The sequence below is a fragment of the Amblyraja radiata genome, chromosome 38 (assembly GCF_010909765.2).
Source record: "Amblyraja radiata isolate CabotCenter1 chromosome 38, sAmbRad1.1.pri, whole genome shotgun sequence".
NCBI lineage: Eukaryota > Metazoa > Chordata > Chondrichthyes > Rajiformes > Rajidae > Amblyraja > Amblyraja radiata.
This window is the reverse complement of record NC_045993.1, coordinates 7,235,774-7,257,883: the sequence shown is the minus strand read 5'-3', so window position 1 is coordinate 7,257,883 and position 22,110 is coordinate 7,235,774. Positions and strand designations below refer to the sequence as shown.

The window sequence follows — 22,110 nt, the reverse complement described above, 5'->3', positions numbered from 1 at the left end:
CCGAACCACACACGCGTCGCGTTGCGTGATGACGCACAGGTCCGGTCGACCCGCCCCCCCCGAGGGGTTGTCGATGCCGAGAGGAGACGAGAGGGTGATCGGCGCCGGCGGCGGCGGCGGCGGCGGCACCGGGACCTCCACATCCCCCACACGTCTGACGTGAGGCTTGCGAGGGCCGCCCGCAGAGGCGTAGCGCCGGTTCACCGCGGGAGAAAGCGGAGGTACGTTGTTCTGCGGGTCAGGGGGTCAATGGCACCAATGGGCCGCAGCACACACGTGATCAGAGGCCCCGCTGCCCTCGTCTCGGATTTAAAGGGCCCGTGTCCCACCTTAACCCCCCCCCCCCTCCACCCTGATAAAGGGAGCCATATCCCACCTTAACCTCCCCCCCACTGACATGTTATAGGGTCCATATCCCTACTTAATCCACCGGCCTGTTAAATGTTCCCTATCCCTCCTTATGGGTCTGCAGCTTATTGTCCAATTGCAACCTCCATGAATTGCCCAGGAGAGGCTCTGTTAGATGGCAGCCAGGGCACGGGTGGCACTGCCATAGCCTCAGTAAAGAGTCCTCAGCCTTGGTGCAGAAGATCCACAAGAAAAGAAAAAAGTGCTGGATTTACTTAGTGGGTCAGGCTGATGTCTGCGGAAGCCCCCTCCCCTGACACGAGTCTGAAGAAGGGTCTCTACCCGAAACGTCACCCATTCCTTCTCTCCAACCCGTTCCTTCGCTCCAGAGATGCTGCCTGGCCCGCTGAGTTACTCCAGCATTTTGTGTCTACCTTGAGCTTAAGTTGATTGGCAGTGTTTATTGGAAAAGCATCCAGCAAATGAAATTGAAGTGAAGCTGATTTGCAAATATCTGACGGCAGGTTGTGATCGCAGGCCTTGCCCTATATCTAGCATCTCCGTGTCATGCTTTGCCCCACTCTCCTACCTAATTCGTTATTCCCCACTGCTTTCTCTATATTTACAATCTCCCCTCCCATTCATGCTATTATTGTTTGCCCTGTTCCCATCCTGCTCCTCTCCCTCTTTCAACATCTGTTGGGTAAGATAATGTTGAATTATAAGATAGAATATCCTTTGGGGAATATTAGTATGTTAAGAATTTGAAACTCCATGTCTGAAAAGAAGATGGAAATAGAAGCCATAAAGAATTTGGGTATCCATTTGAAGAGGCGTGATCTGTAGGACTACCGATTTAGTACTGGAGGACAGGATTAGACTGGGCAGTTCTTTTACAGCTGACATTTAGATGACGGGCTGTATAGCCTGCATGGTAAACTTTCTGTGATTTCTATGATTCTGGTTTGCAGGTTGACTTGTGCAGTGAAACAGAGCAGAATGGCTGAGCAACTTCATAGCATCAACCTCCAGAATTTCAGCAGGTCCCTTCTGGAGACGCTGAACTCGCAGCGCCTGGGTGGTCATTTCTGCGATGTAACCGTACGTATCCATAACACAGCTCTCCGAGCCCACCGCTGTGTCTTGGCTGCAGCTAGCCCCTTTTTCCACGATAAACTCTTGTTGGGCTACAGCGAGATTGAGGTCCCACCTCTGGTCTCAGCCCAGACTCTGCGACGACTAGTGGATTTTATGTATAGTGGCTCACTGATGGTCTCTCATGTGGAGGCTTTGCAGATCCTCACGGCAGCGAGTGTCCTTCAGATTAAAACCATAATCGACGAGTGCACACGGATCATTTCACAAAATGCCCAACAAAAGGCTCAGGGGGACCAGCAAAAGATGGACCTCTCCGATGAGAAGGAAGCAGTTCTTTGCCAGAACACTGGTGACCAGATCCACAAGTTTCCCATGGGTTTTATTGAAACAGCATTGTCACCCCACACTGCTGAGAGAGAGTTTGACTTTGTACAGGGAGGCTCAAAGAACACAGCCACAGGTGATGGTGGGTACAAGACAGAAGAAATGGTCCCCATTCTGTGCAGGCAACAAACATTAGCACGTCAGAAGGGAGTTGGAGAGCAGGGCATAACCGACCAGGAGAACCTGACTCTAATGGAGACTGGCCGCAATAATGAGGTGCGTGGAATCTGGTACAATACTGCAGCCAACCAGCGGCCCGAGATGGGGCTTTTGTCACAGGGCAGTCACAGCCGCAAGCAGCGGCAGCCAATCAGACTTCAAATGGCTGACGGAAGTCAAGTGACCATCAAAGAAGAAGACGATGATCTCCTTTACTGTGGGGAGAGCATCGCTGTCCGAACCGTCTCCAACCAAATCGCACAGCAAGGCAACCAAGATGAACAGACCGAGGAAATCACTGAGGCGAATGCGTTTAACCCCAACCAGAGTGCAATGGAGGACCGACGAGACTCTGCCGGTCATCTGAGTTTGGGCAGCAAAGGAGATGAGATGGAATTTTTCAATGCCAGTGATCTCTTACCAGAAGAACTGAAGTCCTTTTGGCAGGGGGAGAAGGAGGAGAAGGACACTGCCGTACAGCAAAATCGCAAAGCGGACTGCAAGTCGCAGCTTGATGCTTCTTTTCCGCGGCCTTCAACATTCATGCAAGACTTTCTCCCAGGATCGACCATGCAATCCAACCTACGTAACCAGGGCTGTTCTGCACAATATGATGTTGAAGAAGACCCCACTGGAGCCGGCGCAACTACTCACCGCAGCCTTTACCAAATGGGCCTTCCTCAGTCTCATCATCTCCCACCATTGGCCTCCACCTCTCAGACGTGTGTGTCCAGCATTCCGGCACAGCCCTCGTGCCAGAATGCCCCGGTATTCCCAGATGGAAGCCAGGCAGTTCCAGCGAATCCCGGTGATGCCGAAAGGAAACCCTACGGATGCACGCAGTGTGGGAAAACCTTCAGCTCCAGACAGAACTATGCCAAGCACATGTTTGTCCACACCGGTAGGTTCAACATTGTTGTTCTCTTTTATTAAATGCAATCTTTCAGGTTCTTTTTTTAATAGCATTTTTATAGTACAAACAGAAGCCATTTTGCCAATTGCTTTGTTGAATAAGAATCAGTCCTATATCTCCCCTCTTATCCTAGAGCACTGCAATTTATTACCTCCCCAAAAGTATATCTCCCTCTCAAAAATTCCTGATTACCTCCATTTACACTCTCCTTAAAGATTGTGTTCAAAATCATAATCACTGTATTTTAGAGAGAAAACAATGTCTTTGCATCATCTGGAATTTGCCCTATTACTTTGAGTTCTGTCCTCGCACTCACCCAATCATCTACTAATCATCAACACCGTTGAAAACATCAACGGGCACGGTTCCTTACAATGCCGTGTACGACAGTGATCGCAACTTCTACTGAAGTTTGGATGGCCGTTGGCTCGCAAGGAGCTCATCTGCCCTTTGACAGGTCTTGTTTTTGGTCCTGCTGGGGGTCCACAGCCCCCTCCCTCGCCTGGCAAGCCAGGTGAGGGAGACGGTTTAGTCTCCGACTATCCAACCATGGAGCAGGTAGCACGGGATTACATGGTACCTGTGACGGTGGGAACTCCCCCGACCTGAAGTCTGGTAATGGGAACAGCTAATCTCCATTTATCCTATCTATGATAGCCTTGTGCACCTCGAGCAAATCTTCCAACCTTCAAGGAGAACAAACTCAGTTTCTTCAACCAAATCTTGGAGCTGAAATTCCCAGTCCCTGCAACCATTAAAGCAAATGTTTTTTGCACATTTTGCAGGACCTTCACCACCGTCCTAAAATGTAGTGACGGGAATTAGACCGAAAGCCCCAGTTATGGCTTAGCGAACCAGTGTTTCCTATCTTGCCTGCTTTTGTATTCCTTGTGTATTTATGAAACACGGTATGCCATTTCCTTTGCTAATGCCTCTCTCACCAGGAATTGCCAATTTCAAAGATTTATGTACAGGTAAAACCAAGTTCCATTCCTAGGAGCTGTTTGTACCCCAGACTATTTGTAGGTCAGGAATGAGCAAGTATAGTATCTGCTCGCTCTTCTGCCACAGAAACAGTTGTGACAGGATAGCGAGCAGGTGTGGGAAGAGCAGCCGTCAGCCAGTCTCACAGACTCAGTGAGTGAGTCTACTCGGTGTTTAGTTTAGAGGTACAGCATGGAAACAGGCCCGTCGGCCCACCGAGTCCACGCTGACCAGCACTCTAGTACCATGTTATCCCATTTTCGCATCCGACACTCTAAGGACAATTTACAGAAGCCAATTAAACATGCCTTTGGAAACATGGGAAGAAACCAAAGCACCTGGAAAAACCCATGAGGTCACAGGGAGAACATACAAACTCCGTACAGCCAGCAGCGATAGTCAAGATTGAGTAAAAATTGGTTGGCATGGTTCTTTTTAACTCATGGTGCAGTGGAGTGGGGTCGCTATGTAGTTCCAGGCAGTCGAGGGCAGCCGTGGGTAATCTCCTTCGCTGACCGGGCATTTTAATTGGCACATTGGAGTTTTCAGGACCAAGGAAAACCGACCGGTAGGTTAAATGCCCGCTAAACATTATTAAACGTTGCCTGACTTCTTAAAAGTGTCCCCACTCCTTCTCCCTCAACTCCCCCCCCCCCTGCGCTCTCTAAAGGACTTACCGTACACTGTGCAGCCGACTTTTACTTTCCTCTTCATCGTGGGTGTAAATTTCAGACAGCGCTCCACCCGCTTTCCCTGGCCCCCACCTTTGCAATGTGTGTGTGCGGTCGGTCGATCCAGTTCGCGGTTTCATCGCTGACGGTCGATCCAGCTCGCGGTTTTCCAGGCGAGTGCCCTCGAGCTTGAAGGTCGAAGACACTCTTCTGAACTCGCGGATTAGGTCGCCGCAGTGGGACAGCCCCTTAAGGCAGTAAATTTACCACTGCACCGCCTTAGCCTGGGGTACAGCATTCAAAGTTAGTGGCTCCCACTGGAGTGTGACATTCTATTGTATAAGTTCACTTGGCATTGATCTATTTTCTTCATGAGCCCAGGCTATGCTGCAGCTAACATCTCTGTGTAATAAAGACTAAAATGTGAGTTGGGTTGGAAACCTTATTCCTGTGTGCATCTGCTCTTCTTGCTCAGTGGTCTGTGAGGAGATGAGGTAATTTGAGTGGTTCTGAGGAATCGCTCACCCCATATGTTTTCTATGCATTAAGTATCTGGTACCCAAATTGAGGTGGTGGATATCTACCAAAGGTAGCTGGCTCTGTAAGGTTCACCACTACTGCGCTGTAATGTAAGGGTTCTGGGTAATGTGTGCCTGTTACAGTCGGCAATAAATAACATAGGGCTGGAACCGGACATGAAGAGATAACTGTCGGCGTTAGTGGACAGGATTAATGAATAAGGAGTAATGTGACTTGCCACAAGTGGGTTATAGCAAGCACTACACATGGTCTGGGGATGAGTCAGAGTCCACCTTGGCAGTGTGCTCCTGTTCTCAGTACAATGAAACCATTCATTGCTGCATTGTCGGCTGGAAAGCAGAGGATACTTGATATTTGAATGAATGGAAGCACAGACTGAAATGTGTGAGGAGTTAGACACAAAGTGGTGGAATAACTCAGCGAGTCAGGCAGCATCTCTGGAGAAAAGGAACAGGTGACTTTTCAAGTCGAGACCCTTCTTCAGACTGGAGTTCCTCGGTCTCAGATTGAGGAAAAGACTCGTGAGCAATAGTGGGAAAATAACTATAGTGCCTGTCACAGCACTATCAACAAGAAAATTGCCATCAAAATAGAACAATGGGAGTAAAGTACTTTGGTAGAGTTGGCACGGACATGATAGGAGCTGAATGCCCTGCTTCAGTGCTGAAGCCATTGTACAGCTCAATCAATATTTTGAAAAGTCCTCTTCTCCCCTCGACCATCAGGCAAAAGGTATAGAAGTGTGAAAACGCACACCTCCAGATTCATGGACAGTTTCTTCCCAGCTGTTATCAGGCAACTGAATCATCCGAGCACAACTAGAAAGCAGTCCTGAACGGCCCTATCATGTCCGCGCCAACTCTACCAGAGCAAGTTCCACTTCTCCCCATACCTCCGAGTTCTTTGAAGGATAAATATTGGAGAAAGCACCATGCTCTTCAAGCTGGTTCTATGAGAGCTTTTGCAGTCGTCTCGATGAGCATATTGAGCCTCAGCATAACATTTTGTTTTATAGATACCATCTTCTGCTCCGTCAGAATTGCACTGGAGTGTTAGCCAACGACATGGGGGGAAGCCAGGGACACGGGTTATTGATTGGGGACGATCAGCCATGATCACAATGAATGGCCTCCTCCTGCACCTATTTTCTATGTTTCTAGGTGTGGGAATTGAATCCCTGACCTTTTGACTCAAGTGAGAGAACTAACCATTGGATGATGTAAAGAGAATGTGCAGCAGCCATAATGCAACTGAATGTGCACATAGAATAATGTATTCCTGGAAATAATCAAATTCATTTCTGCAAATATTAGAAGGCATCACTCCCTTTAATTCAGTTGTCCACATTTGTGGCACTTACCTCGTTGACTGGTAAGTGAACTACCTATGTTTGCTTCTTGGCAGGTCTTGCCTAGTACTAATTGTGTACATTCTTAGTATCTTCCTTCTCCTCTTTTGAAGATGTTTTGTCTCATTGGAATCCATAAAGTCAGCACTGTCTATTCAGTCGAGTCACTACTCTATGCTGAAGTTCGGTGTTTAACTACTAAATATCTCTCAGCTGACTTAAAATGATGGCCACATTCCAACTGAGGTGAAGAGCAGTGGTCAGGAGCAGGGTCTGTCTGGCTCTCACTCTCTCCCTTGCTCTGGAGTTAATAATATCGCTTGCAAGCCTTGGGTTCAGGCTACGAAGGGTTGTGTAAACATGTGTGCAGAATGCTCCTTTTATCACACCAGTTTTCCACTGATTTGCTGCTTACTGAATGGTTTTAATCACTGTTCATTTTGTGCAGTTGAAGTCTCTGATTTACTGATGTCTTTCCTCTCCCCACCTCCTCCGCAGGTGAGAAGCCTCATCAGTGCAGCGTGTGCTGGCGTTCGTTCTCGCTCAGGGACTACTTGATAAAGCACATGGTGACGCACACAGGCGTGCGAGCGTACCAGTGTCCTGTGTGCAATAAACGCTTTACCCAAAAGAGCTCCCTTAACGTGCACATGCGGCTCCACCGTGGCGAGAAGGCCTTCGAGTGCCACGTGTGTAACAAGCGTTTCTCGCACAAGACTCTGCTGGAGAGGCACATGGCCACACACGTAGTATAAACTGCCGGTGCACTGAGCCCGAGCCGTACAAGCCCCACACCAGTTCTGCCTGGGGAAGATCGACGTACTCTGCAAACCCAAGCCCCCCACGCACCAACGAGTGTTTAGCCAGGAATATGAACCAGCTTTTGAGTGAACACAATGTGCGGTAGAGGTAGCCACCATAAAGGTGGGAACAGCTTAACCTTCCTCCGTTTTCCATGCCCCACCGCTGAACTTCCTCCAAACCCTGCAAGTAGTTGTCAAACTCGGCTCGGAGTGGCTGCATCAGCCTGGATCACACTCTGGCACCACAGAGCAGGAAAGACCCGGCTCCTGGGTCTCTGTTCAGGTAACTAATCTGAGCCACCGTCCACATCCACCGGTCAGAAAGAGGAACATCCAGCAGCGTGCACTAGCCATTAGTAGATGTTCTGATTAGATTGCCTTGGCCGTGATGGCCCAGAACAGTTAATAGAAATAGTCACTTCTTCTTTCGTGTGGCGTGCACAGCCTAAAGTTGTTGGACAACTTGTTCTATTTGATCTTCCGTTTGTGCACGTCGAGTTGATTGCATTAGTCGAAACAGGGCGGACCACGTGAAGGTTGCAATTTTCCACCCCAGAAATAGTCACTAAAAAAGGCTATTCAACCCATCATCTCCTATACAGAGGGATAAAGGGCTACCCAGCCGATTCGTGTATCACAGAACATTGCCCCGGAGTTCTGTATTATTACAATACAAAAGCATATTGCCTTTATATAGTGCCTTCATTGGAGCAAAATATCCTAGGGTGTCTCACAGGAGTGTTTTTAAACAAAAACTGATACCTTAGCCACATACGCAAATTTTGCTACAAATGACCAAAGGCTTGGTCAACAAAGCATCGTAAAGGAGGAGAGAGAAGCCAAAAAATGATTTAAGTCAAGTCAAGTTTATTTGTCACATACACATACGAGATGTGCATATTCCAGAGCTTAAGGCCTTGGCAGCTGAAGTCATAGTTACTGGAAGAGGAGCAATTAAATATAGGGATGATCAGAGGGACAGGACTGGCGGAGCAGAGAAATCTCTTGAGGGAATGGGATTTAAAAGGAATGAAAACCGTGGGATTTTTAAACCAGAAGTTAATTTTAAATGAGACGTTGCTTAACTGGGACCCAACGTGGGTCAGCAAGCATAGAGATGAGTGTGAATTGAGCCGGTGTGAGTTAGGGCCCAGTTTTACATGGAAGGCCAGCCAGGAGAATCAAGTGACACGTCTGGAACTTCCACAGCTGAGACTGACAGTGTCCGAATGCTCAGCCAACTGCTATTTATTACTCCAGCATTTTGTGTCTATCTTTGCTATTTAAATGCAGTGAATTCACTACCATCTGCAATTATTTTTAATCCTTTAGCCTATTCCTGTATTTTCTATTCCCCTTCTTACCACTCTGTTAAAGGGTGTGGGTTCTCATTATCCAACATATTTTGGTCTTTCGCTGTTTTATTTCCGTCAATTCTCCATTTGGCCTCCCCTTTTCCAAAGTGAACTAACCCAATTTAGTCGCACTTGCCTCATAATCATAATTTTTTCAGCTCTTATAATATCCTCATAATATCCTCTCCAGCCTCTCGTTCTTTTGTGTGGTGACAATATCTGTACAAATACCCCATGCTGTGACCTAAACATAGACCTTTCTGGCTCTTATATTCTTTGGCTCAGCCAATAAAGGAAAAGATTCTGGATTCCAGACACAATAGTGGATGAGTTGAACAACCCATGTTTTTTCTCTGTCCACCTTGTGTGAAGAATCCCAATTGGATAATATATCCAAGGTCGTGTGGGGGTAAACTAACTAGCATGGTATCTTCGGCATATCATGCATTGAAATGATTAGTCGCAACCCCTTTGAAAATAATCTAATTAATGATATTGTTTAAATTTGATACACTCTCATTGATCCGTTTTTCATCAGCCGACTAATCATATGTTTTGTTAAAGATGCAAAAGGGACTCACAGTCTGCAATTTCCTGCCTCCTCCAGGCTTGATTTTATTATTCAGCTGATAATTGGACAACCAGCTGCTTTAGCTATGCAGTTCCTAATATTTTTAACTACTGTCTGAAGTATTTCAGAATTATTTCAAAATTAATAAAATGTGCTTGGATATAATTGCTGTATGCATGAAATCCAGGCTGGTAGCTTGACATGTCTCCATCCACACACATGTCATATGGTTTGATAATTACTTGTCTTGTCTGTGCCTGATGGTAGTACCACAGTGGTTACACTGTGTCAGGATACCTTCCCTCCCCAAACTCCATCACCCACCACTGTTCCAGATGATCTTCCAGTGTAAGTGGAGCTTCATTCAATGATATGCCCTCCTTATTCTGCCTTCATCCTCAGATAATCCTAGTCCCCTATCATGATAATTGAATGTTGAAGCCAGGGCAGCCCAAAGGGATTCTCTGTCCTTTCCCCCAGGATCAGCCATTGTGTCGGCTGAGACTGGCCGTATTTCCTACCTGGGGCCACAGGAAGATGCAGACATTGTATATTGGGACCTGCATTGCTATGAAGCTGGTTTGAGAAAGCCAAGAATTTTCTTTATATTTTATTTATAGATCATGAATATATATTTATCACAGCTTCTTTGTAGCTTCAGACAAACCGGCAATATTGATCAGACAAGGGTTTCCAGGAGTTTGTAGGCTGCGATAGATTAGCTGACCTTGTGCAGACTGATATTGCTCATTTTGGCATCCTGATTGCAATGAAAGTCAAACAGTGTTCTGCTGCAGATTAATTATCAGGGACCCAGTCTAAAAGCAATGTGATGGCAAGCTAGGATCACCTCTATTCCCATCCTATTACAATTAAGCAGCTTGTCACGGTTCAAACACATGAGTGTGCTATCTACAAAGCTGAATGTCATAAATTGACCTTGTGGCAAGAATTAGGACAATTTCATCCCATTGTAGAGAATTTAAAATTGTACCTACTTGGTTTTCAGTGGGGGGGGAAAGAAATCTTTGCCTATGTTTGTTGCATAGTATGCTGTAGTTATCTTTAAATTATAGTTGGATCCAGCTACTGGAGCAAGCCACAACATTGCAAGCTACCACCCTGGTTTCCAGCTTCCCTCCAGTAGAAACAGAGTGTCTGTGAGATTGCTGGTGAGATATGGAGCCCAGCAAGATTTAGCAAAACACAAAATGTTGGAGTAACTCGACAAGTCAGGCAGCATTTGTGGAGGGAGTGAATAGTGATGTTTCGGATCGGGACATTGATTGTAGTAAGGGGGAGAGAGAGGTGGGGAGGGGGGGGGGGCAAGTCAAGTTATATGTGGATACAGGTGAGGGGGTGTTATTTAATGTATAACTGACTTTCCTTTTACTGCTTTAGCTAGTGATGATCTTGATCTATGGGACTACATGCCTTTTTGCCAGATTTGGCATACCGTGTAGGATGGCTGGCCAGAACCCTGTGTAGAGCTTGATGTCTGATCTAGCATCATGTGACGATCCTGGAACAGTGGCTGCCCTCTGTGGAGTCACTGCTGATCCCTGTCAAGTGCTAACTGTTGATTAAAAAATGATTAGTTCAATAGTGGGGTGGAACAATTGCCCATGTGCTCTGGAAGCCAAATTCTATTAAGAGATGAATACTCTGTGTAGGACTCTTTAGGATCAGGCAGTGCTGTGAAATTAAAAAATACCCTGCCTGTTTCTAATCACTTGTCAAAAGGATCCAAAATACTGTCAAGAACACTGCTATCATGTTTCATATTTTTAGCTACACAAGCCTGTATACTTGGAGCACATCTTATCGCCAAGCAATGTATTGCTGCAGGAGTTCTCGAGAGGAAATCCTCCAGAGATCTGTTTAATAGCTTCACTACTAATGCTGCCTTGCCCTATTTGTTAGCAGTCTGTGCATCATTTTGTTGGTCCGTCTGAGATTCTCGGATCCTGAATCCAGAATGTGATCCCGCCACAGATATTGTACCAACTTCCTCCTCTGTCTCAATTGGTGAATGCGCCTCTAGCTTTAGAAATAATCCAATGCCAGGGTTTATTGATGTTCATTGTTGGGATATCTACTCTGAATCTCCATCCATTGATCAATATGCTGGTGTCAGTAAGGCTGGGGTTGGGTAAGGAGTGAGCACAGCCCTCGTGGGCTATTCATTCACAAACTGGAAAAGAAAGTAATATTCTTTCCCAGTCCACCTGCTCAGAACTGAGCAAACCTGCCTCTTGACGAGGCGGTTTTGGATTGAGCTTGATTCTAAACTCAGACGAGAATTAATTGAGGGTTACTGGACTGCCCCAGCTACATTTTCTCCCTTGTGTCATAACTGAACCTGATGCTAGCCTTCTAATTAAACCAGTGGTGAATTAAGGAGTGGATGCAATGAACTTTAACTTGGAAAGCATCCTCTGCCATTGATTGTTAATGAGAACTGCAACTCCCAATCTGAGATTGCAAGTCAAGTGTAGATCCTGGGATCTTACTCAGGCTTTGGAATGCTTCCAAACAAAGCTAGGTTGGGAAAGGGAGAATCCCAAGCAAGGATGAGACTCCAATAAGGAGACCAGGTAGGAGGAGAAAGTGAGAAAGACTGCGGGGATAGGGTGAGGGTGTATTTGGGGTAGTTTTTGGCAGCTGTCAGTGATGGAACTGCCATAAGAGTATGGGTTGACGGAGGTGAGATGGTCCAGAGATTCCTGATCCACATCACTGCCCCAGGAATTCCCATTCCCAATCACTGCCCTGGAAGTTCAGCTCATGATCACTGCCTGGGGATCCCTAATCCTGTTCACTGCCCAGGGTTACCAGCTCCTGATTACAGTACCCAGTCACTCTCTGGCACGGATTCCTGATTAAAAATTATATGTGAGCATGTCAGTGTTCAGCTTTTAAATTTAAAACAGTAACATTTGCCGAGATAAACATCTGTATTTAAAAGGGACAGAGGGTACTGCCTCCGGGGAGAATCAACAATTCAGGGAGGCTCTGTACCTTTAGTTACTGTACCACAGAGAGTTGGCACCTTCAAAAACTGTACCCCCAGGAGAGACAAAAACTATCCCTGAGTGAACACCATTGGGACTGTACCCCAGAGAGTCAGGAACTGCACCTCAAGACTGTACCCCAAAGAGGAATGTCCACATATTTGGGGGGGGGGGGGGGGGAAATACAAGTATCCAGCTGAACAAATGTTTTCATCGAGAGATGAAAAATTCACTTGTGGAGACTGTGACAGAGAATTAGTTTATATAAGCATTGGCTTGTGAAGCAGTTATAGAGTGTGTGTGTGTGTGTGCGTGCGTGTGTGTTGATGATTTAAGTGCCTCAGTGCAAGGAATCCACTTGTGACAGCATGTGTGTAATATTATTGTGGAACAAATGATTTTTTAGAGAACATTTTTACATAGGTTTGGATGTTTATAACTCGCAAAGAGGATTTTAAAATATTTAATGACGTGATCAATTTTCTTTCTCAGAGTAATATGCAGCTGGCTCATTGTCATTTGCTTCTGCCTATGGACTATTGGTAGTAATGAGTGTGTGGATTTTTTAATGTGCAATAGCTTGTGGGGTGAAGCTGCCCATGTTAGGGATGGTCTTCAGTGCCTCTGGCTGGCTGGCCAGACATCTATCTTTTAAGTAAATTGCAACACTTGCTGGTGGTGTCAGTCTGCGAGTGGTGTATTGATCATGATGCCCATTCCTGACTAGATAGGTGTGGAATAGGAGCTTGAGGTTACGTTTTGCTTTGCTGCTGCTGAACTTCATCAAACAGCCCCAAGCCCTGGGAAGGCCACCACATCAAGCACTGAAGGAAGTGGGGAAATTAAAGTTTGACTGCGAAATACAACCTTATAAAATCTGACACATCCCACAGGAGTTGTTGGAGAACCTACATGAATCTGACTGTCCGTGCAAGATGAGGAATGTGGTGATCCTGATCGGATTATTTATCTTTTTACATGGAGTGCAAGAGCTAGAATTTGAATGGAGTTATTGTACATACAAGCATATTCTGCAATGTTGTGTGTAATAAGTTTCCATTCCACAAATGACCTGAACCCATGCAGTACAAGGTACATGAATGGAATGTTCTCCTGGTCAAGTGCACAACCCTTAAATCATTCTTAAGAAAATATTTAAAGATAGATGTTTGTTCCTGTCCATGATTTTCAACGTGGTAGGATGTGATGTCTTAACACCAGGTTTATTTTGTGTATCCATACACATTAATTTGGTTTATATCATTTTCACGTACCGAGATACAGTGTAAAACATTGTTTTGTATGCTAGCCAAGTAAAACATCTATACATGAATACAAATAACCATGAGAAATGTAGTGCTACAGATACAAAGTGCAACAAAAGAAGGGATTTAAGGGCTGTAAAAAGATAGATCGAGGGATTGGGAACACATCCTTAGTTAATGAGAGGTGCTTTCAAGACTCTGATAATAGCAGGGAAGAAGCTGTTCTTGAAACTGGTGGGACGTGCTTTCAGGCTTTTGTATCGTCTGCTCAAAGGGAGAAGAGGGAATGATTGGAGAGTGAGCAGTATGTGATTGTGTTGGCTGCATTCCCGAGACATTGTGAAGTGTTAATAGTCATTGGGGTGAGGCTGGTTTGCGTGATGCACTAAGTTTGTCCACAACTCTGCAATTTCATGTCTTGGGCAGACCAGTTGCCAACCCAAGCTGTGATGCATACCGATAGGATGCTTTCTATGTGCATCTATAGAATATTGATGTGTCAAGTGAGAAATGCTGAATTTCCTTAGTCATCTGAGCATACTTTTCTTAATCTTCAGGACTCTCTGATCAATGCCCTCGTTTGAATCTTACAGGTGTAACGAGATTCTTTTCTCAGTTCAACTGTTTGCTTCAATTTGGCCAGAGTCCACATGTTGCATACTTAATCCTTTCTTCTTTATTGAAATAACTGAAGACTGATGTAACTGAAAACACTACCAAATCTTTTAACTATTTGCTCCATTGCTGAACTTGAATTAACCAGTAATATCAATGTCACTTTAACAGAAAGTCAAGGCGCTCTTGACATGAGCATTTTCATGTATGTGTAGCTGTTTTCTTAAACAAAATAAAGCAAAGAATAAAATGTGCAGTTAAAATGTTGTAAACGCAGACATGTTGAATGGATTCACAATGTGTGATATAACAAAGGACCTGGAGTTATTCAGGAAGAAATGATTAAGTGAGAGATGAATTTTAATGTTTACAGTAGCTTTGTATTTGATCTTGCACTAAAGCCCGACTCAAAATCCAAGTGGTTTATCGTCTGTATTTTGTTTAAAACTCACAGGATAACTGAGAGCTCATTCTTTGGAAGCAGATATTTAGCATTGTTGAGCCCCAGGGCAATCTGACCACATTCATCAAATCCATTTATCGTGGGAGATTGACACTACATATATGCACACAAGGAGTCTGGAGGTTTTTCCGTAACTAATTCCAAGTGGTCACGATGCTGACACTGCTCATGGTCATTATGTGGCACCAAAGGTTGAATAAGTGATTCCCCCTGCCATTTTTTGTGTTCTACCTGCCCTTTTTACCATTGGAGTGTTTGAAGGGACATTACAGAGAACACTTTACTCTGTAACAGACTCATCCTGCAACTCCAGGGGCCACAGTTTAAGAATAAGGGGTAAGCCATTTAGAACAGAGATGAGGAAAAAAAAATTCTCAGAGAGATGTGAGTCTGTGGAATTCTCTGCCTCAGAGGGCGGTGGAGGCAGGTTCTCTGGATGCTTTCAAGAGAGAGCTAGATAGGGCTCTGAAAGATAGCGGAGTCAGGGGAAGGCAGGACGGGGTACCGATTGGGGATGATCAGCCATGATCACATTGAATGGCGGTGCTGGCTCGAAGGGCCGAATGGCCTACTCCTGTACCTATTGTCTATCGTCCTGTGGGAGTGGTTTAGGCAGTACAGTAGAAGCTATACTCTGTACCTATTCCATGTTGTACCCCACTGTGGGGAAAAAATGAAAAGGACAATTAAGTGAAATTACTTTACTGCTGATATAAAAACAGAAAATGCTAAATACTCAGCAGGTCATGTAACATTTGTCAAAGGAGATTTAGTTAAAATTTCACTTCAACAATTTTTCATCAGTAAATCCATCATTAATATTTCCAGTATTTTCTGTAATTGCATCGGCAGTTTTTGTCTTTCAACTGCTTGTTATTGAGTTATCCAGTTTTTGGTCCCGTGTGATATGGTATCTTTGTTGTAGGTGTCCCATCGACACCTGAGATGCTGCCTGTCCCGCTGAGTTACTCCAGCATTTTGCGTCTATCTTCGATGTAAACCAGCAGTTCCTTCCCTTACACGCTCCATCCGTAGACATGTCTGAATCTCTCACCTCCTTCAGTTTCCTCAAACCCCACAAATCACCAATGGAAATAATAATGCTGTAGGACTTTTTCTGGAGATGATGATTATTTGGAGGTCTCCTTCATGGCGCTGGGTCTACTTCCTGGGATGGCAGGACTTTCATATGAAGAAAGACTAGATAGACTCGGCTTGTACTTGCTAGAATTTAGAAGATTGAGGGGGGATCTTATAGAAACTTACAAAATTCTTAACGGGTTGGACAGGCTAGATGCAGGAAGATTGTTCCTGATGTTGGGGAAGTCCAGAACAAGGGGTCACAGTTTAAGGATAAGGGGAAGTCTTTTAGGACCGAGATGAGAAAAAAAAATTCACACAGAGTGGTGAATCTGTGGAATTCTCTGCCACAGAAAGTAGTTGAGGCCAGTTCATTGGCGATAATTAAGAGGGAGTTAGATGTGGCCCTTGTGGCTAAAAGGATCAGGGTGTATGGAGAGAAGGCAGGTACAGGATACTGAGTTGGATGATCAGCCATGATCATATTGAATGGCGGTGCAGGCTCGAATGGCCTACTCCTGCACCTATTTTCTATGTTTCTATGTATTGATCACCACATCCCCTTGCATTTCATTAACCGTGTACACCCTTGTGGCCAGCTGCCTTGCTTCAACATAAAACAATTTCTGCTGAAACTTAAAACGTCAATGCAGGAGCGGTGGAGTTGCATCTATTTCCCATGTTTTTATGACACCTGAGATGCAGCCTGTCCCGCTGAGTTACTCTCTTCGATGTAAACCAGCAGTTCCTTCCCTTACACGCTCCATCCGTAGACATGTCTGAATCTCTCACCTCCTTCAGCTTCCTCAAACCCCACAAATCAGCAATGGAAATAGTAATGCTCTCTCTTTTTCTGGAGATGATGATGATGATGATTATTTGGAGGTCTTCTGCATCAAAGATGCTATAGCGGAGATCTTTGTTCTGCATGGGCGCTGGGCCTACTTGACTCATACGCTGAAAGCGGGGGCAGACAACATGGCGGCGCCCAATCTGCCCAAACTCCAGCATATCGATAAGAACTTCCGCCCACACTTGCGCGTCATTTCCTTCCGTGCAGTGGCGCTTAAGCGACCCCGTGGCCTGCCTTCGCTCTCTTTCGTCAACGCGCGGCGGCCGAGATGGCGGACAACCAGGTACCGGGGAGGGAGGGGGAGGCTGTGAGGGCAGCCGGTAGCCGGGAGGGGAGGGGAGGTGTGTGTGTGTGTTGGGGGGGGTCTGGGGCGGTGTGTGGGGCTGGAGCTAAGGCCAAGGCCGGGGGGGAACGGGACGGGATGTGTGGCCGGACCCCGGGCCTGGTGATCCTGCCAAGTCCGTGTGACTGTGAGTGGGGCCTGGGCTGTAGTCGAGGCCGGGGCGCTGCGTTTTGGGCCTTCGGCCGGGCCTGGGACCGGGACAGTGTGTGCGGTGACCGGGCCAAGGCCAGGTGGGTGTATGGGGAGGTGTGTAGGCCCAAGGCTGTAACCGGGCTTGTCAAGCCGCTGACTTTCTCCTGCATCCCCTCCACAGACCGAGCGCGCCTTCCAGAAGCAACCGACCGTCTTCCAGAACAAGAAGCGGGTGTTGGCGGCCGAAGGCTCCAAGGAGAAGGTGCCGCGCTACCACCGCAACGTGGGCCTGGGCTTCAAGACTCCGCGGGAGGTGAGGCCGGGGTCTTGGTCGGTGGGGTGGGTGGGTCGGTCTGTGGCGGTGTTGATCGCAATCTCCTCGAGAGGGATTAATATGAGAGGTGCCGGGCAGCAGATGATGGTATTTCTCACGATGGTCTTCCGAGTCTCACCGAGATGCTGAAGACACAGCCTAATGGCTTTACTGATGCGGCCCCTGCACACTCTCGCACTAGAAGTATCATTAGGATCAACACTCTGGGCGAAATTCTAAATTATAGCGCCTGGTCTGATCTCAATTGCTTCTTTAAAGTCAGACACAAAGTGCTAGAGTAACTCAGTGGGTCAGGCACCATCTGTGGAGAACATGGATAAGCGATGTTCAGGGCTGAACCCTTCTTCATTCGGAAGGTTCTGACACAAAAAGTTACCTATGTTCTTCAGAGAGGCTGTCCAACCCTTTCAGTTACTCCAGCACTTTGTGCCTTTTGTTTTTGTAAACCAGAATCTGCAGTTCTTAGATTTCCATCTGACCCACCATGCAGTAGGATCATAGTTAATCAACGACATTTTCGAGCATTTATTCCTTGATTCCATTAATGTCTTGCACTGAAAGCCAATGTACCTCTTGTCTTTCTAATTACGTGATGAATCTTTTTGTTGTTCTGCAGTCTCATGTTCAGATTTTTAACCTAAATTTTCTTCCTGCCATCTACAAGAAGCAAGACTGAGCCCCTGTACCCCTCATGCCTCACTGTCCTTTGGTGAGATGATTGCTGATCTTTTATTTCACTGCCCTTTCCTGCACTAACTCCACGTCCCTTGATTCCTTAACCTAAGCTATTACGTATTGAAACACAATTAGCATTTGATTTTCACGCAGGCCTGATTCGCAACATTTGTACTTTGTTGCAACTGGGCTTATTTGCCGCACAATTTACCTTTCCTCGCCCAGTTATGTGTTGCATGATCCTTTGTCTCCTAGGCCATTGATGGATCCTACATTGACAAGAAGTGTCCATTTACCGGGAATGTGTCTATTCGAGGTCGCATCCTGACAGGTAGGGTGGAAATTAGGTTAAAGCTATTTGGTAATACAGGTGCACAACCTTTTATCCGAAAGCCTTGGGACCAGACACTTTTCGTAATTCAGAATTTGTCGGTCTTCGGAATGGAATTTTTTTAGCGTAGATTTTATTGGCTGGCTCAGTGGTAGAGTGCTCGGCTCATATCCGCAAGGTCGCGAGTTTGCGCCTTGATCCTGGCAGTTACTCGATCGCGAGTTTGAGTCTTCAATGTCGTTTTTTCTTGCAGAATAAATGTTTGTATGAAATGCAGTGTAGGAGAGGTGTACTGACTGTGTGGGCAGAACTTTGGAAGTGATTGCCCACCAGTCTAAAAAGCCGCTGTGTCTCCCTGTCCCTGGGATAGCAGGGGGCGATCAAACAGCACAATACCCCCCTCCCCCTCCAACTCCAGAGGAATCTGCTCCCCGATGGGCCGCTACGGCGACAAGTGGCAGTTTGCCCACAGCCCGAGCTGCGCCCCCTCATCCGCCACCCCAAGAACAAGACGTACCTTGCACACCATCAGCTTCTGCCCCTACGTGTTCCTCTGGAGTTGGAGCGGGGCTGGGCTGGAGTTGCTGCTGGCTGTGGGTCTCTGGGATCTCCGTGCTTGCAGTGGGCCTGGGGGTCGGTGGGCGGCGGTGGGAGCTGTGGAGCTGTGGACCTACGGACCTACCTCCGTGGAGCTAGCCAGCTTCGGAGCGTGGAGAGCTGCGGGGGCGAGCTGCTGCGACCCGACTTCGGTGGACGATGACACCGGGAGCTCGCGGGTCCCCGGTGGGAGACTGCTTTGCGGGGCACCGGCAGCGGCGACTTCTCCCACCCGAATTACGGGGTTGACAGTGACCTGGAGGGGGCCCTTACAACGCCCGGTGCGGTTGTAAATTGCCGCGGACTTGCTAGCGCCCGCCGGGGGCTCCAACATCAAGACCGGGGCAGGACCCTACATCGCCCGGCGTGGCTTTGAGTGGCCGCTCCCCGATGGGCCCCTACGACGCCCCGAGCTGCGCCCCGTCATCCGTAACCCAGGTTCCTCTGTAGTCGGAGTGGGGCTGGGCTGGGCTGCTGTTGGCTGTGGGTCTCTGGGATCTCCGTGCTTGCGGTGGGCCTGGTGGTCGGTGTCCAATTGGTCCTGACGTCTCCGGTGACTGGCACGGTCCTGCTGCAATCGCCGACGTGAAGACAGTGCAAAGCCCCCGCGCCGATGCAATGGGCGGGGAGCTGGAGAGGGGAGGGAAGGGGTCACACATATGGCCGGGAAGCAGAGGGGCGTAGGTGGGGTGAAACTGAAGGGAGCGACAATCTGCACTGTGTATCGTGAGTCTACCGTGGGAACTTTTTAACTCAGCGGGCAGGCCGCAGCATATTGTCAATTATTAACCCTCCCGCGCAATATACCCTCATCTTCTCTTTTATGAATGGGGATTTAGTTCCCCTTTCTTCGAGGACCGACCGGAGGTTCCGCTGTCACCTCTGCGGGCCGCCCTCGGTGAACGTTTTCAAGGACCTTTCTTCAAGGACCGAAAAAATGGCCGCTATTTGGAGGTTTTCGTTATTTGGATCTTCGGATAAAAGGTTGTGCACCTGTATGTAGATGTGGGTGTATGAACTGGCACTGTACCGGATCTGAAATGGAACAGTTGATATGGAAGTGTATGCGAGAGGTAATTTGACCCTGGCTGTGGATTGGTTTAACTCGGTCTTTCAATGCAGGATCTCGACTATTGAGGACATCCCATGAGGACTAGCAATGTGCATACTGTATTCTGGGTGGGGTTAGAAAACTGCATGCAAAGGTGGTCATTTGGATTGGTTGGAGAGTAACTTGGTGCTTTCCAGCAGACTCTGGTATGGTGATACCCTGTTGTGTCACCCAGATATCTGTTTTGGTGCTGAGTGTCTGAAGAAGGGTTCCAAACTGAAACGTCACCTAGCTCTGTTCTCCAGAGATACTGCCTGTCCTGCTGAGTTACTCCAGCACTTACTACAGTACAGGGAAATCAGCATCTGCAATTCCTTGTATCCACGTCTTGTGCTGAGTGGGGTTGCTTTTGCTCATTAACTATGGGGGATAGAAATAAGCAAGCAAGCATAAAGACTACTACTCTCCAAGGGAGCAAATATCAGAATCTATGCTGTATATTGTTTTTTGCTTCCTTTTGTGGGAATGTTATGTTGTCAGGGTTATTTGTTTTTTTAAGTTCCTCTTGTTGGAAACCAGTCTAGAGCTTTAACTGCGGCATCATCACAAATAACGGTTGGTGTAGTTGGAGAAGAGGGTTGTGTTTAGTGATTGCACTCACCAGCTCGGGGGTTGGTGAAGGAGAAAAGTCTGAGGCTGTGAGCTGTTGGACAACGTAGTTCTGATTATGATTCTAGTCTATCCTACATTTCAGTCACTAAATACTGTTGGCCTCTGTAATACATGGTGTGACTCTAAGGATGTTTTATCCATCATCTCCTACTTACCCAGGTGTAGTCACTAAGATGAAGATGCAACGGACCATTGTTATTCGCAGAGACTACCTGCACTACATCAGGAAATACAACCGCTTTGAGAAGCGACACAAGAACATGTCTGTGCACCTGTCCCCTTGCTTCAGGTACACTCTTATTTGTCTGGTTGTACTGTGCACAATTGCTGCTTCTGTTTTATGGTCATACTTTTGTTTAGAGGAGAGAGAATTAGTCGGCAGACATTTAAGTGGTGGGGAGGGGTGATACTGGTGTTAGCCCAAGCACTGTGCATTCCACTCCTGTTGCTTTCCAGACCTGCATTTCTTTTACAGTGCTGTTTCTGTGCTGAGTAGTTGACGGAAGCAGGGATAACCAAGTCTGAATGGAATCTCCTAATTCCACAAACTGGATTAATGTTGGGATCAGCCTTTTTGACTCTGGTTGCATCCTGCAGTGCAATTAACCAAAAGGTCCCTCAGCTGAAACTTAAAAGCTTCTTTTCAATTTTTCCCCTCTCATCCCCACACTTAATTTTGCACCGAGGGTTTGTAGACTTGTAATGTGGGAACTAATGTAACCCAGCCATCAAAAGGGTGGTGATAGGAATGGAAACACGAAAGACTGCAAACACTGGAGTCATGAGCAAAGAAACTCGGCATCTGTGTATGAGTGTCTGAGTATGAGGAAGGCTCCCAACCTGAAACCTCACCTGACCACTTCCCTGTAGATAGACACAAAATGCTGGAGTAACAAATTACTGAGTAAACTGTGGATCAGACAGCATCTCTGGAGAAAAGGAATAGGTGACATTTTGGGTTGAGGTTCTTCATCAGAATCCTTTCTCTCCACCGATGGTCTGGCCCACTAAGTTTACTCAGTAATTTGTTTTTTTTTTAACTTTAGTGATGTGAATGTTGAGTTTAAAGGCTCTTGGGGAGAATAGCATCTGAAGAGTCTATGGACTGGGGAAGAAATACAATGGATGTAATTCCTGATTACTGTGGTGATCCTGCTGGCATGAGTTTATAATTTATCCAATGAGCCAGTGCCCCTTTCTGCTTAGTCCTGATATTGAGCTTTTGTGTAATTAACCAAGGCTAGGTTTGTTCATTGGTCTGACTGTTTTGTTGCTTGTTCCAGGGATGTGCAGAATGGAGACAGTGTGACTGTTGGGGAGTGCCGGCCCCTCAGTAAGACAGTGCGTTTCAACGTCCTCAAAGTCACCAAGGCCGCAGGAGCCAAGAAACAGTTCCAGAAATTTTAAGGGCGACTGTAATGTGAATCATCTACAATAAAGCCTTTATGAGAAAATGCCACACGTTGCCCAGAATTTCATTGAAACATCAGAAGCTGGTAGTGATGGGGAAA

General features: G+C 46.7%; 2 protein-coding genes and 1 non-coding gene across 3 annotated transcripts; all 3 read left to right on the top strand.

Moving 5' to 3' along the window:
* The first annotated feature begins 28 nt into the window (after positions 1-28).
* Positions 29-14,486, top strand: LOC116967031 (zinc finger and BTB domain-containing protein 20-like). The gene is made up of 3 exons (XM_033013472.1): positions 29-221; positions 1,320-2,890; positions 6,944-14,486. The coding sequence occupies exons 2-3, from the start codon at positions 1,348-1,350 to the stop codon at positions 7,198-7,200; spliced, it is 1,800 nt and encodes a 599-aa protein (XP_032869363.1). The 5' UTR covers positions 29-221; positions 1,320-1,347; the 3' UTR covers positions 7,201-14,486.
* Positions 14,487-16,631: 2,145 nt separating this feature from the next.
* On the top strand, positions 16,632-22,058 carry rps11 (ribosomal protein S11). Its single transcript, XM_033013030.1, has 5 exons — positions 16,632-16,747; positions 17,121-17,252; positions 18,204-18,279; positions 20,759-20,888; positions 21,883-22,058. Exons 1-5 carry the CDS (start codon positions 16,733-16,735, stop codon positions 22,004-22,006), a joined length of 477 nt encoding a protein of 158 aa, XP_032868921.1. The 5' UTR covers positions 16,632-16,732; the 3' UTR covers positions 22,007-22,058.
* Positions 17,350-17,436, top strand: LOC116967139. Its single transcript, XR_004410156.1, has one exon. It is a non-coding gene; the product is annotated as a small nucleolar RNA SNORD35 (small nucleolar RNA).
* Positions 22,059-22,110: the final 52 nt, after the last annotated feature.

Excerpts from the sequence above, each read along its gene's own strand:
- rps11 (XM_033013030.1), top strand. Across the intron at positions 17,253-18,203 it reads GCTTCAAGACTCCGCGGGAG|GCCATTGATGGATCCTACAT; the intron begins GTGAGGCCGGGG and ends TTTGTCTCCTAG. Across the intron at positions 18,280-20,758 it reads TCGAGGTCGCATCCTGACAG|GTGTAGTCACTAAGATGAAG; the intron begins GTAGGGTGGAAA and ends CTACTTACCCAG.
- LOC116967031 (XM_033013472.1), top strand. The coding sequence starts at position 1,348 with ATGGCTGAGCAACTTCATAGCATCAACCTCCAGAATTTCAGCAGGTCC. Across the intron at positions 2,891-6,943 it reads GCACATGTTTGTCCACACCG|GTGAGAAGCCTCATCAGTGC; the intron begins GTAGGTTCAACA and ends CCTCCTCCGCAG.